Source organism: Heptranchias perlo, chromosome 4 (assembly GCF_035084215.1).
Source record: "Heptranchias perlo isolate sHepPer1 chromosome 4, sHepPer1.hap1, whole genome shotgun sequence".
NCBI classification, from domain to species: domain Eukaryota; kingdom Metazoa; phylum Chordata; class Chondrichthyes; order Hexanchiformes; family Hexanchidae; genus Heptranchias; species Heptranchias perlo.
This window is the reverse complement of record NC_090328.1, coordinates 89,740,651-89,756,961: the sequence shown is the minus strand read 5'-3', so window position 1 is coordinate 89,756,961 and position 16,311 is coordinate 89,740,651. Positions and strand designations below refer to the sequence as shown.

At 38.2% G+C, this 16,311-nt stretch overlaps 1 protein-coding gene across 4 annotated transcripts in view; it reads right to left on the bottom strand.

Annotated features, from left to right (window-relative positions):
- The window catches only part of LOC137321099 (caspase activity and apoptosis inhibitor 1), a 38,888-nt gene extending 23,260 nt beyond the window's left edge, over positions 1-15,628 (bottom strand). The window contains exons 1-5 of one of the 4 annotated variants that reach the window (XM_067983296.1): positions 15,442-15,628; positions 11,396-11,584; positions 8,688-8,775; positions 7,007-7,088; positions 907-1,053 (exon numbers count right to left, since the gene is read on the bottom strand). In XM_067983296.1, the coding sequence (XP_067839397.1) occupies positions 907-1,053; positions 7,007-7,088; positions 8,688-8,775; positions 11,396-11,584; positions 15,442-15,546 (611 nt within the window). In that variant the 5' untranslated portion in view covers positions 15,547-15,628. The remainder of the gene's footprint in view (positions 1-906; positions 1,054-7,006; positions 7,089-8,687; positions 8,776-11,395; positions 11,585-15,441) is intronic. The other 3 variants (XM_067983298.1, XM_067983299.1, XM_067983300.1) reach the window with 3 other exon arrangements.
- Positions 15,629-16,311: the final 683 nt, after the last annotated feature.

Genomic DNA, 16,311 nt, shown 5'->3' with positions numbered 1-16,311 from the left:
ACCCTGCAACTTGTAGAATACCCTGCCACAATTAACAGTCTTTAAACTAGTCCCCTCTTGTTTTGTACAATAAATCAGATAATCTTCCAAGAATTCTTTGCTACCTTTCCGAGTCCAGCTCCTAAATTTTACCTCTGGAATCTCAGGTGACAAGTGGATTTATGGCTAGTAATCATACACAGTCATGGTTACTAACTGATCAGGTATTCAATTTTGTTAAACGTATGAAGTATGGGTTTACAAACTGGAGACCCCCTAAGTCTAAGCACCCCAAAGGAATTCCAGAGATTCCCAAGATCATTAAATTTCTGTATTTTTTTGTATTTGTTGACTGATGAGCACATAATTTTTGTATAACAAAAAAAAATTCTGTAATGATAGCGTTATTTCTTTTGGGTAGTAGATTTTGTCTTTCAGAAGCTTGGACAAAGAATCCCTGGAGTGTATTAATATTTCTGAGAGGTCCCCACACTGAAAAGCTTGAAAACCACTGGTGTGCAGAGATATAGATTAAGACCACTATGTTACAAAAACATCAGACTTCAAGGTAAGCTGGCCAGATTTAGTAAAATTTTCTAGTCCTTCTTTGGGGGGAAATATCACTGTAGGAGGATCACTTTCATTTAATTACACAAAAGCTACTTTTAAACATTCCCATCTGATATCTTTAATTTTTACTGCATGTCCAGAGATGCAAGATTTTGGGTAAGAAAATCATCAATCAGCAGGAAAAAAGGAAGCACTAACAATCTTACATAAACGTGCAAAAAATTTTAAAAATCATCCAAAGGATAACTTTAAAAATGTTTGCAGGCAGAGACGATATTAAACAGTACTATATTGTGGCATAGGTTAACTCCAATGCAAATCTCAAACATTGCCACCGCAATGCATCTAAACCAGTACCTCAAAAGAGGATCTTGACTGCACCAGCTTTCCTTCTTTACACCGTCATGTAGCCTGTTGGGGTGAGTCTGCAAAGTATTGCCAATTTTGAGGCAGTTTTGTGCTGAGCACTTTTGTCCATCTTGATCTGTCAGTCTAGCAGTTATTCTTTAAAAACACAGCATAATTAAAATGTAACTGCATTAAAGTGGTTTTTGCAAAACAGATGAGAACTTCAAGTAAAAAAAAAGTAAAAATTATGATAGTGTGCTGGCACTCCAACGCAGTATGCCATGAAGTGAAACACTGCAAGTTTACATATGATTTCTTACACACCAAGTTTCTCACTTTGGTTGTGTAAAGCAATGTCTTTCTCCATAGCAAAAGCAGGAAAAACTGACAGCTGAAATCACTCTAGTTACTAAAGTCCACCAGTGGCAAGAGCCTGCAAAAAGGCCACTTGCTTATTCCTCAAAAAAATGCATGATAGTGCAAAATCAAAAAAGAGAGGAAACATCAATATAAATGTGTTTGTGGCGGGAAAGAGTTGTCCTGTAATCATATGTTTCCCATTATAAATGTTGACACAGGAATTTGTAATGGAAAAAAATATAAAAATTATGGACTGATGTATGTCTTTTGAAAATGGGAACCGAATTATGTCTGAGCTCTGGTCCAATTATCCCCAGCCCTGTAACCCTGCTTCACCTCAAGACCACACATGATCTTGATTCCCCAAGAGCAATGCCATGAGAGATCAACTCATTTTATGACAGCCAAAACACAAGGAAATAGCAATTATTAACTGAACCGAGTGAATTTTGTAGCTCAGTCTGAGGCTGCTGGAAAATGTCACCTTTATATACGGTAAACAGCTTTTGATGGACATTCCTATAACATGTTTTGCAATATCCCCCTATATTTTTAGATGACAAATCACTTGCCCAAATTTAAATATTTCTTGGTGTGGTTGTTCCTTTAGCAGCATTGGCTTGAAGTTTTATACTGAAATAATGCAAACTGTTTTATTTACATTTGGGAATGGTAATGATAACACATTCCGTTCTTGCTTTGAACAGCAAGGGGGACAGACTTGATTTGTTTCCCTCCCCACAGTAAAAGTTTTGTCCACCAGGTGCTGCTATTTACTATAACATGCCTAAATATTATTGACAAGAATAGGCACATAGTTTGCAGGCTATTTGATGTTCCCTGCAACACATTTGTGCCATTTTGAGAAAAAAAATGTTTTGACCAATCTGGTTACCACACATATTCAATGCATAATTACAATACTATGACCTTCTCAAAACTAATTTGAACTAAAGATATAAATTGTACATGGATTAAGTGTGGACACAAAATATAAATAGTACCTGACAATTGCGATTTGTCCAAGAGCATGTGTTACAGAGAATGACTGCAAGACTTTGGACAAAAAAGTAAATTATATTTAAAACAAACTTTAAAAATACTTGTGGCACCTACAGTATATTGCTCTATGTTGTTACACCACATTAAATAATTAACTCAGAATCAGTTATTTTAGGCTGACATAATTGCTGCAAAGTAATGTTTAATAATCTTGGAACATTGATATGTAATACTGTATAATCTAGTGTTTAACCCCTCATTCTATGGTTACTGTTTTAGGAAACACTATTTGCATTTTCACCTTGCTTTATCTTAACAGAACAGAACATACACACACACACACACTTTATTGTGTGTGTATATTCACATACACACACATACTAACACACATTTCTTTCCTAATGATGTTTTCTATTGTTGTCTGTCTATGCCAGTGCAAAATATTTAATTACCACAAAACATTTAGTATTGGAGACCGTATTCTCTGATCAATATTATGTAATTGTGATATCAATAGGTTCAGAGATAACAACAAGGGAACAAAATGGATTAGATTTCCATCTTTGATTTTCTGGGACAAATTGAGTAACAATGCTATGGGGAAAAATTATTTTGTTCCTTTTCACTTTTGATCCTGATGAACACAGCCAGCTAGAATATCTTTAAATTTATTGTCTCTCTTCTGGTTATGAGTCACTGAGGTTATCATATACCTGTTAAAAATACAATGAGTCAGAATTTGCTGTAGCAGGGCATGTAACGGCATCTGCCATTAGTTAAACTTGCACCTGCACCCTTCAGCTCAAAAAAATGTTGCCCACAAAGTTGCTGAAAGAGCGAGCTGATAACGCAGCGAGGAAACAGGGCATCTGGGACCTGAATGAACAGGGCAACCAACAGCCTATCTCCTTAACCAATGAGATTTAAGGATTTTGAAATAAACACAGGAAGGACTGAGAAGGAGGGTGAGTTAAAGGGAGTGAATTCAATGTCAAATAAGAGAGAGAAAAAAAAAGGAAAAGTAAGAAAAAAAACCTAAAAATTTAACGTTTTTAAAATCTCCTTCATGTTTTGAATTTTTTGGGGAATGAGACTCCACACTTGCAATAGTTAATTTTCAGAGCCAGAGGGGTTGATTGGCAGTCATTAACACTTACCACGTCGTTAAACGGGTACTTACGCTTATAATGACAAGACTTAACTTTCCGTGGCAAGTTTAATGGGCAAATAAGGTAAGTTCCTAAAAAAAACGGGGAGGCTAAGGGCGGGATACCGTTTTTGCGAAGCTAACGGCAGAGAGCAACTTGGACAGCAACTTTTGAATATTCACAGTTAAACGCACATCTGCTCCTCGCCTGAAGTAGCTGTACCATTTACCCATAAAGGCGAGTTAGCCTTGATGTTATCTTGACAGCAAATTCTGGCACAATGTGTTCAGCACTGTGTTTATAACCTGAAGAAATGCAATATTACAAAAGTTTAAGATTTATACAATCGACTGCATTTACTAGTGTTATGCATTCAACTTTGTACTTAAAAAAAACCACAATTCTTGGGTACAACCAGCTAAAATTCCAACATTTACAATCCTCACTGACTATTTATGGATAACAATGTAACAAAAGTAAAAGGCTGACAAAAGGCCATTTCACCCCATTAAAGCTTGTTCCTCCAGCAACACCCCCTCTCTCTCTCATTATAGCATCCAACTACATTTTGAACATAATAAGCGGGTTTTGTCTCTGGCAGATTATTCCACACACTTATCACCTTTAAATGAAGTCTTCCCAATACTCATTTTAAATTCATTTAAATGTATGTCCTCCGGTACTACTTTTCTATTTATGTTTAAGTAATATTTTTGGTTGACCTCATCCACATTGTTTTATCTACCTAGAGGAGGGTCCATCCTTAACTGGCTTCTTTATGAAACAGATGTTGAGCATATCTAATATTTTCTAATAGCTTATCTCTTTTACACTTGGGATCCAACACATTGCTCTTCTTTGCACCCTCTCCCATGTATACATATTTTTGATGCATAGTGACCAGAACAGAGTGCTTCAAATGTGGTCACATTAATACATTTTAAAGCCTTACCCTCTGAAGATTTCACTGTTCTGACTATAAATGCCAGCATTCTATTCCTTTTAAAAAAATTACTTCACCATTTTGTATAATTAATTGTTTTCTCAGGTCCCTTCCTAATCATTTTCTGATAATTCAATTCCATTCACTGTATTACGTACGATACACATTTTTGACCAACATATATTTTACATTATTATATTTCATTTGTTAGTTTTCCCCTTTGCAAAACCAATACAAGTCCTAAAAATCTTCTGCTGCATCCTCTTGACTCCATTGCTCTTCCTGTTTTACTGCTGTCAGCAAACGTGACAAAGTTGTATTATGGTTTCAATACCAAGGTCATTAATTTAGATTAGAACAGGGGTCCCAGCACTAACTTCCATGGGACCCTACTCATCAATGAAACAGGCAGGAAAAACAACCATGGAACCCAGAAATCATGGGAAGTTTGAGTTTGCCCACTCATCACCTGCAATAGGCCAAGAAGGGATAGTGAGTTCCAAACTGGATGCTGTTTGAACACTTAACTGTTCAAATCTTAATTGATAGGTAACTGTCAGGTGATTGTTTCTTCATTGCACACTCCCCCCCACCCCCCCTTTCTTCAATTCAGAAGACCATAAGGTATTTGATTTCTAGACCTCAAGTCTTATGCATAGATCAGTTAAAACTGACTTAAACAGACACTGCTGGTGGTCAAAAGTTGCATCAAAGCACTAGTCAAAGTGATTAACAACTTGCATTTATTTACCATCTCTAACATAGTAAAATTTCCTAAGGTGCTTCACAGGAGCGATATCAAACAAAATTTGACACCAAACCACATAAGGAGATATTAGGACAGGTGACCAAAAGCTTGGGCAGAGAGGTAGAGAGGTTTAGCGGCCTAGGCAGCTGAAGGCACGGTCGCCATTGGTGGAGCGATTAAAATCGGGGATGCGCAAGAGGCCAAAATTGGAGGGTCACAGCGATTTTGGAGGGTTGTAGGGCTGGAGGAGGTTACATCGATATGGAAAGGCGAGGCCATGGAGGGATTTGAAAACAAGGATGAGAATTTTAAAATCGAAGTGTTGCTGGACCAGGAGTCAATGTAGGTCAACGAGAACAGGGGCGATGGGTGAACGGGACTTGGATGAGTTCAAGTTTATGGAGGGTGGAAGATGGGAGGCCAGCCAGGACAGCATTGCAATAGTCAAGTGCATTGGTCAAGTCTAGTGGTAACAAAGGCATGGATAAGGGTTTCAGCAGCGGATGGGCTGAGGCAGAGCTGGAGATGGGCGATGTTACGGAGGTGGAAGTAGGCAGTCTTGGTGATGGAGTGACTATCTGGTCGGAAGCTCATCTCAGGGTCAAATAGGACACCAAGGATGTGAACGGTCTGGCTCAGCCTCAAACAGCAGCCAGGGAGAGGTATGAAGTCAGTGGCTAGGGAACGGAGTTTGTGGTGGGGGCCAATGACAGTGGCTTCGGTCTTCCCAATATTTAGTTGGAGGATATTTTTGCTCATCTAGTACTGCCATGTCGGAAGGCCAAAATTTGTACCCACTGGGCCAACAAAGTTATATGGGATGCAAAGTTATTTGTAGTTGTCAAAAGAAATAATAATTTCTGTAATCAAGGATTCAACTAGGGGACTGTCCTCATCTAAGGATTTTACAATTGGGGTTCTACGACGTCTTGTTTTCCTACGGCACATTTATCAGTTGAAGAACACTGGACCAGTTCTGAATAACGGGTGTAATTCTGGGGAACCAAAGCCCGGAGATTAGAAATGTACACTAGCAGAAACATTGCCATGCTGCTTTTCAGAGCAACCTTCGAAAAAACAAAATGACAATGATGCATCTACTCTAATGAATTTTAAGGCTTTTTCTAAAGAGTAGGTCTAGTATAGTTGTATATCTGTTGTCTCAGGGCCTGCAGATATTAAGGTCTTGAAGCTAAAGTTGTAGGAAGACCATCAGGTCACAGAACAATTTGATGTTTTCTAGTGGCAGGGATTAGTCGTGACTTGTATCATTTCAATCCCTTGACCTATGAAGGCATCCTGTAGTAAACAAATCCTATGTATCTCAACTGCAGATTTGATTCCCAAGGCCCATTCCCAAAATGTTGAAGTGATGTTTGAGACAATGCTATCCTCTCATCAAGCAGTGGTGTGGCCTTTTCTTAGCATGGTCTCCTGAACAAATAGAGGTAAGCATTACACCCTTCAAAGTGGTGTCTCCATCACTTCGATCATAAAAGAAAAGAACATTCTACAAAATTACCAATTATTCATGAGACACTTACATCAAACTCTTCATTCAATCATCACTAGCTTCTTATAGAGCTCCATTATAAAAATATAGAATATAGGTTAAGAGGAGCAGTGTAATAAGTCTGCAGCTCCCACTAAACCAGATTGCAACATACATAATGAAGATAATACAGACGATACTGACGATGTAACCCTTGCTGAGACTCAGTTCAAAAGAACATGAAATATTTTTGATCATAATTTGATTAAAATACATTTGTATGAATTCATTTGGTGAATATACAGGCATGACATTAACTGTGCTTCACAGAAAACAGTCAAGATAACGTCTTCATATGCTACAAGCACTTTCAGACGCCCAACTTACTTTAATGAAAAATTAAAAACTGTACTTACTGACTTTCTGTTTCCAGTTTCTTCTTGTGTCTGTCATTCTCTCCTAACTCTTCTTCAGTGTCAGATGAACCAAGATCATCACCTAGAATTAAAAAGATTGTTTGAAATATTTCAGTATAATTTTGGAGCTTGGAGTTGTATTGGAATATTTAAAATTTGAATTTGCAAATAAAGATGATTTTACTGGATTTATCGGTTATCAGATTTAGTAATAGTTGTCCAAAAACAGAGGATACAATAGATCAGAGTTAATATCAGTTTGGCTCAAATTATGCATTAACTTTTTAAATTTCTGGATCGAGTATTACATTTTTGTCATAACAACAGCTTGCAGTGCATCGCCGAGTAGTTTTGATCGCCACGATAGTTCCCTTAAATGCTCGATTATCAACATCACCAATCATTACAATGCATGAAGAATTATACTACTATCTTCAGCTGAAATATTCTCAGAATCGGAACCCTTTCCTCATAATAAGATTCTCATGCCTGGTATCATCCAGGTGAATCAATACTGTATATTCTCTATGGCTTTCATGTGATTTCTGTAACGAAAGGGGGGATTAGCAAACCATATTGTCATTGAAAAGAAAAACAGATTACACTGTCCACGTACAGGATATAAAGTATTGCATTTTCCAGTTAAAATGTAACAAGCGAAATCAGTGTTACAATGCAACAGTTGCCTTTACAGCAACATGCAGAAAAGTGAGAACAAAATAGAAACAGTTGATCTTATGCAGAAGCGGATGGCACAGTCTGTTCTGACTCACTTTATTCCAATATTGAAACTTCCCATCTTACATGGTGTTTCCCTGACCTTAAAAGTTGCCAAAGCAGCAAAAACAGCAACCTGATTGCTTCTTATGCCCAAGTTCACCTTGAAAACTGGGCACATAATCTTGTGCATTTATTCAATCTCAGGAAATACATTTCTCTCACTCCTTTCTTGTATCGCTCTTCGATTTCTTTCTTCCACCACGCCTTTCCTGTATTTTATCCCTTATCATTTTGTTTCATCTCGTACAGACTAAGTTAGGCTTCTGAAGTTATTAATTATACACCCTGACATAGATAAAAATATTCTACTGCATTTTCAGAGTTGCAACTATACTTATAATACGTAACATCTAGTGTGATTGGACTTGTGCACCAATGTCTTCAGTAACTGAATCAGAACTGGGCTGGCTGCAATGTTTTGATCTATATTTAAACCAAATTATATTAATCCTGGAAATTACTGGGAGTGATGTTTCGTAAAAATACTTAACGAGCTCAGAGAGAGTTCCTTTCTCCAACTATTTTAGTGAAGGTATTAACTAATTTATTTTAAGTGTTTATATTATAACATGGCTCATTTATTTCCAGGCTATACACAAAATAATAAATCAAAATACAAACTTTATATATGGTCAACATTTTAGTTCCCCCCATTCCTAACTCAATTTTTTATATGTTGTTAAAAGACAATAAAAACACATTATTAATACTGGTGAAAGGAAAAGGAGGAGAAAAAATACTTCGAACAATGTTCACAGACTTTCCTTCCTTTGCTCAAAAAGGTTTACATACAAAACTGTACATATACAAATTATTTTATCCTCACTGGAAATTATTTTCTGCCAAATAACTGTTTCCTTTTCCATGGGTAAAAACTGAAAAGTTACCAACTAATTCTTACCCTCAATAATTTGGAGAAGTTTCTTATCAGAAAAAAGTGTCAGCTGCTCCAGACATAGTGCCTTAATTTCTTCTACAGAGCAGTTCTGCTGGAGACAAAATATAATTATTGGATTGCGAGAAATAATTCCACTGCATTATCTAGGTAAATACTAATACAATTGCAGTTATTAATAAAATGTAATTTGGATTATAATCTGCACAAATCAGATGCTATGTTTTAATAATTTTGGACATTTCCAGAGAAAACACTGACATGTAATAAAATACATTTAACATGAAAGGAAAGAATTGGTTTGAAATAAACTCTCTTTAAATTCTGAGTTCAAATCACCAGACTGCAGTGTAAAACTACCACTCAGTACGGAACACAAGGATTCTTTACGCCAGTAAGATACGACTCCATTTAGACGAACCTCTAAACGTGATGCCGTTTTGCTAGTTTCCAGCATCTAACTGTAATTTAAGGTAGATGTGAACCTAGATCAGTATCACCATCAGAAAATGCACCGAGAGGGATTGTGTCATGATGCAGATACCAGTAAGAAACACCTGTAGTTACTGACACATTGATGCACACAACTGATTCCTATAAGTTTGGCATAGTCTAAATTCAGTAATTTTTAGGATTAGCAATCTGAATATTTGAATGAAAAATATACCTTATTTTTGTTGAAATGCTTGTTAACTATGCAATGTGTAAAATACCCATGGTTCATGTACAAGATTAACAGTGTATTACATTATATTCCTAAACAATTAAGATGAAAACAGCCATGCTTACACCTTACAAGTTTTGTAAAGATAAGTCATGGTTTTCAATTGAAGGCTGAACAACCAAATTTCAATTAGGAAAATTTACTGACTGGTTATTCCTTAACACAGTAAATTATTTCCTCTAATACAGGACTAAGCTATTAATACAGCTGAAAGACCACAATGCAACTGTTTTTCTCTCCTTTTCCCCCCTGTATACTGGCCCTTAAGACATTAATTTGCCCAAGCAATATTTTGATTTTGAAGGAGCACCTTTTATCTTGTAAAATGAGTGCAGTTTCACTATATTTTGACAGACTTTGAAATTCAACCTTCTGTCAATTTATGGATACAATGTATATTAATGTATTGAGAATATCTACCGTCTGCCTCTAATTGCTTAATGAATTGCTTAATGAATTGCTTAATGCACATCAATGCTTTTATTAAGTAATCTCAGTGAATTTGCGGGTTATAACTCCATAATGAATTGTCTGAACTATGACTATAACATTTCAACAATTGTGACATGAGAAACAGAACAGAAAATACACAGTTGTAAAAACTACTGAATTAAGTGGACTGGATCTGACACACATCTAGATTTATCTGTACTAAAACTGATATAATAGGTTGAAGTAAAATTGTATCACTAGTACCTAGTTCTGCTATTACTATACTACATGGTATTGGGAGTAAAATTAGCAAAGATAGTATACCAATAGATATTTCTTCCTTACTATAATTGTACACAAATATATATGTTCACAAGAAGCCCAAGTGGGGTAGTGTATTATATGCTAATGTTTCATCTCTGGCAGCTGGACTGAAATCCATTCCTAATTGATGGCAAGAGAATTCTTACCCATCAGAACAAATAAAATTAATTTGTTAATCCAAACAGGCCTTAATTTGGTGCTAATTAGGCACATTCATTCAGAAAGTCATATAGGTAGCTGGTATTAGAAATGGATAGGATCCATGGAGTACCCATCTAAATTTGGGGGGGGGGGGGATAGGGGTCACAGTGTGCCATAAATTGCTGGATTAGTAATAGTGACTTTAAATCATTACTATACTGATTATCTATGACATGGCCACCAAGTGTAACACCTAGAAAAATTTCCATCCCAATTATCATCATGAAGACAAAATGTCACTAATTTTATAATATATATATATAAAAAGAAATATTTTTAATGCCACTAAGATTCTATGATTTTAACATTCTAAGTTGCTTTCTGATTGGTCCCTATGGTTACCAGGGACCTATCAGGTTCAACAATCACATTCCACAACAAAATACAGAAACAAGTCATCTTACTTCCACACTAAAAACTACAATAATAATTTAAACTGAAATAACTTAACCATTTAAAAGTTGTAACTAAAGGTTTAACATTTAAAAATTCTAACTGAAACTCAAAATGTTGACCAATTTGAAGGAATGGGCCACTGGACAAGCCTCAAGCTCATTTTATGAGCAGCCCTGTCAGAGGTATTAGCTTCTCAGGCTTACTCAATTCCAATTTTCCCCAAATTTTAAGCAACTCCATGAGAGACCAACTAGCATTACAGAAAATTGATTCTGGATTAGCTTAGTCACCTAATTGCCTGTCTTCTCTTAATCCACTTCCATTCAATCTCTTTCAGATCTATCTGAACATTAATATTTATTTGAGCTGCATGTACTGTGGTCATATTTCAAGGATTAAGTTTCATTAAAATTTTAGAATTTTATTTTTGAATTCAAGAAAAAGGATCACAATACGTGTCAACTAAACTAAAAAATAAACAAGAGCTTGGACGAGAAAACTCACTCTCCATTTATATCCTTGGGGCAAGCAGTGAATTTTATTTAACCAGAATACAAAATATTGAATATCCAGGTTGCATGCAGTACACTGGCATATTTTTCTCTTTGATGATTTTGTTGTAATGTTACTACAGTACCTTTAAAATATCTGGTAGCATTTTCTGGAGCTTTCTCTCCCCTATGACTCTGAAGCACTGTTCTAACATTTCTTTTCTGTCCAAGATGTATGAACTGATTGGCTTCAAGCCAACACTGAGGTCAAGACCCCCTTCTTCCAAGTCACTGGGCTCATTTGTTGTCTCTTTTTCTGAAGCGACTCTTCCTGCCTTCAAGGATACAAAACAGTTACAGAACTGCATTGGCAAAACATAATGCATACAAAAAACAAAATTACTACAAGATTAAAAGAATCCAAATGTTACATATATGAAAATGTGAATAGGAAGATAGTGCATAATCTTAAAAGATAAATGTCAAATCATTTTAATTTACCCATTCTTCTCCTCAAACAAATTGTATAGCTATATAACTTCCTGAACTGTAAGGCAGAATCCCACTGCCAGCTGCAACTCCTGATGCTGTAGGGAAATTTCCCAATTACACTGCCCTGTCTGGAACACTGCAGTAAGGAGGTTTGCATGCAACCCTGGGAGCCAGTCCTGGTGATCCATCTTAACAAGGTGGTCATTCTCAATTCCATGTTGTAAATTCTTGACTGGGAAACATACTGAACCAGATTTGAACAAATGTAAAAGAAGGAAAAGCTGCAAGGTGTACCATGTTAGAAAAAGTCAAACTACATTCATTGAACAAGGAGGACATACACAAGACTGCACAAATGATGACAAATTATGGATTACCAATCTCCACACACAAACAATAATACCCAGGTAGTACGGAAAAAGCACATGGGCTGTGAACATATAGAGACCAGCTTGACAGACAGATGCATCAACGTGCTCGTCAATTTGAACTGTCAGAGCAAGATAATAATTGGCAAAAGTATGTAAAATATTCAATTTAGTTAGTATGGAAATAGTATTGAGGTAAACCCTGTACACATTAGCCAAATGAGGTCTAACATTCACTGACTAGCAAGGGAACTTTTTCAGATCCTAAAACCACCAGGTGATATGGACTGAAACAGAGGATTAACTGACCAACAGATTTGCCCGCGATAGCAAAGCTCAACTGTCAATGAACGTGAAACTAAGAAACCATCTTCTGATCAGACCTAAAAATTAAAATTTGGCAAGAAAAGAAATAAAACTTAGCAAATGTGACAATGCAAATACACGGTTTCAAAGTGAAAAGAAACAAATATTAAATCAAGAATTTTTTGTGTGCAATATTGAAAATTTCTGTTGACTGTGGGAGAAAGGGTAAAACTCAAGTCCACAACAAGATTCTTCTGCACAATGCACAGATTCTTGTGCACTAACTGGACAAGATCGCTACCATAAAAGACACCAAGCTTTTAAAAATTGTTCTTAGTGCATTCCAATGGATGGTGACAGAGCATTAACTACTTATTTTTCACCCATGGTGCCCATTGCTGTAAATTTACCTCAAGATGCGAGGTGTTTCCAAGCTTTCTGCCTTTGTTAGTTAGATGCATGCCATGAAGTTTCAAGACCACTTAAATTGAAATCCAAGCTCCCACCTTCACATGTTTCAGGTTGCTGATACTCAGATTCTGGTGCTCATATTTAGGATTAATTCACCAATGACACACCATTTAAAACAATTCTTTCCAAACTTCCAGGCCCAAAAACAAACTAATAAATAAGATGGACTTACTTCCCAGTCTTTGAGGGCTGCATTTCTAGGGTCTAGGACCACATGTCTTTGGGTTGTAGTTTGGACATCCTTGGTCTGGACGAGATTAGATGTCAATAAGCAAATTGGTGTACATTGAATGTGGAATAACTTAAGGATGTAAAAGACCCTCCCTCTTACCTCCCCCCCCCCCAACCCACCCCATTAGTGTGGAGTGTATAGTAAATATTTTGAACTGCGTGATCTTCAAAACAATGTGAATTCAGATAATGTTAAATTATCTCAATTCCCATAAACATTAAGGAATACAGCAAAACTGCATCAAATACATTTTGCCATGGTAGCTTATATAGTTTCATAAGTCAACAAATCCCCTGGACCTGATGGCCTACATCCTAGGGTTTTAAAAGAGTTGGCTGCAGCGAGTGGATGCATTGGTTTTGACCTTTCAGAATTCCCTAGATTCTGGAACAGTCCCCATGGATTGGAAGGTACAAATGTAACCCCGCTATTCAAGAAAGGGGGAAAAGAGAGAAAACAGAGAACTATAGGCCAGTTAGCCTGAAATCAGTAGTAGGGAAAATGCTAGAATCTATTAAGGACGTAGTAACAGGGTACTTAGAAAATCATAATATGAATAGGCAGAGTCAACACGGTTTTATGAAAGGGAAATCGCATTTGACAAATCTATTTTTGAGGATGTAACTAGCAGGGTTGATAAGGGGGAACCAGTATAATTGGATTTTCAAAAGGCATTTGATAAGGTGCCACACAAGAGGTTGTTACACAAGATTAGAGCTCATGGGATTGGGAGAAATATATTAGCATGGATTGAGGATAGGTTAACAGACAGAAAACAGAGAGTAAGAATAAACTGGTCATTTTCAGGTTGGCAGGTTGTAATTATTGGGGTGCCGCAAGGATCAATGCTTGGCCCTCAGCTGTTTACAATATATATCAATGACTTAAATGAGGGGACCAAGCGTAATGTATCCAAGTTTGCTGATGATACAGAGCTAGGTGGGAAAGTAAGCTGTGAGGAGGATGCAAAGAGGCTGCAAAGGGATATAGACAGGTTAAGTGAGTGGGCAAGAAGGTGGCAGATGGAGTATAACATGGGGAAATGTGAAATTATCCACTTTGGTAGGTATAGAAAAGCAGAATATTTTTTAAAATGTGAGAGATTAAGAAATGTCGGTATTCAGAGGGATTTGTGTATCCTGTACATGAATCACAGAAAGTTAACATGCAGGTACAGCAAGCATTTAGGAAGGCAAATAGTATGTTAGCCTTTATTGCAAGGGGGTTGGAGTATAAGAATAAGAGGTCTTGCTGCAATTATATCAGGCTCTGGTGACACCACACTGGAGTACGGTGTACAGTTTTGGTCTCCTTACCTAAGGAAGGGTATACTTTCCTTAGAGACGGTGCAACAAAGGTCCACTAGGTTGATTCCTGGGATGGGAGGTTGTCCTATGTGAAGAGATTGAGTAGAATGGGGCTACATTCTCTGGAGTTTAGAAGAATGAGAGGCGATTTCATTGAAATGTATAAAATTCTTAGAAGGCTTGACAGGGTAGATGCTAAGAGGCTGTTTACCCTGGCTGGAAAGTCTAGAACTAAGGGTTATAGTCTCAAGATAGGGGCCATTTAGGACTGAGATGAAGAGGAATTTCTTCAGAGGGTTGTGAATCTTTGGAATTCTCTACCCCAGAGGGCTGTGGGACTCTCAGTCCTTGAGTATATTCAAGGCTGAGATCGATAGATCTTTGAACTCTAGGGGAATCAAGGGATATGGGGATCGGGCAGGAAAGTGGAGTTGAGGTTGAAGATCAGCCATGATCTTACTGTGGAGATGCCGGTGATGGACTGGGGTTGACAATTGTAAACAATTTTACAACACCAAGTTATAGTCCAGCAATTTTATTTTAACTTCACAAGCTTTCGGAGGCTTTCGAAGTTAAAATAAAATTGCTGGACTATAACTTGGTGTTGTAAAATTGTTTACAATGATCTTACTGAATGGTGGAGCAGGCTCGAGGGGCCGGATGGCCTACTCCTGCTCCTATTTCTTATGTTCTAACAGCGCACACCTCGTTATGGTGCTGATCCGGTAAATTTACCTGGAAATAGTCTTTCCAAGTTTCTTCCCTCCCAGTTGTGTGTTTATTATTTTTTTTGCTCTTCCCCTAGGGTCAATACATCAATCAGAATCGGCTGGACAATACTGTGACCACTTATCACAGGGCTGGAAGATCCAGTGAACCGATGGGAGACCGTCGCTGAGTCCTAGAGATGACCGGGGTGGGGGTGAGGTGGGGGGGGGGGGGCAGAGGCCGCCGTCCCGCCGCCTCCTCTGGGCCCGCTGTATTTTTACCGGGGCGCCCGGCGGGTTCGCTCTCACCTCGTTGGTGCTCGAGTCCGAGTTGAGCCGTTTCCTCTCGCCGTGACTCTCCTCGCCGTGGCAGCGCTTGCGCTTCTTCTCCTTGGCCGATTTCTTGCCCGCCATCGCCCGCTTCGCTTCAACTGAATCGGCTCGCGCTCGGGCCGGAAGAAGCCCCGGCCGCCTGGCCCATCATTTCCGGCCAGGGAGGCGGCCTCTGACCTGTCACCTTTCCATTAAAGAGGCCGCCGCTTCAGTGGGGAATGGGGGGGGGCCCGACCCGGCCGGCCCATTCGCCGATTGCAACAGGTCGGTGGGGCCCAGAGCTGCCGAGCCTGGAGCTCGCCGCTCGGACCATGCCTGAAATGTTTGACCGATTAGAGTGGGTTGCCCCAGTGTCATCAACAGAAAAAAAAAACAATCCACAAGTGACCCCCTTATGGTCCAGAGGCAATAAGTATAGAATGATTTAGAGACAGGTCTGGTTTGAACAAAACAAAGAGGAACTCATGATCTAAAATCATCATATTGCTGTCTGTGTCTATCAGACACTCTTCTCTGCAATGGCAACGGGTCACAGAAGGAGACAGACCTGACACTGGGGGGGGGGGGGGGGGGACTGTGGTTGGACATAGTCCTGGAGATTTCATCACATGAACTCCCGCCGACAACCGCAGCACCCCCACACTCCCGCCATTGATTGTCCAATACATCTGTACTCGCGATTCGCCACCTTCCCCCACAAAAACTGGAAAGCAAATAAGACTGACTGACTGACAGTCAAGAATCAACCAAGCAGCCTTTTTCCCATGTGGAATATTTTTATAACTAGTAAACAAAAGTGTCAAAAGAAAGTTTTTAAAAATTTCCTTTGAACACCCCTACGATTTT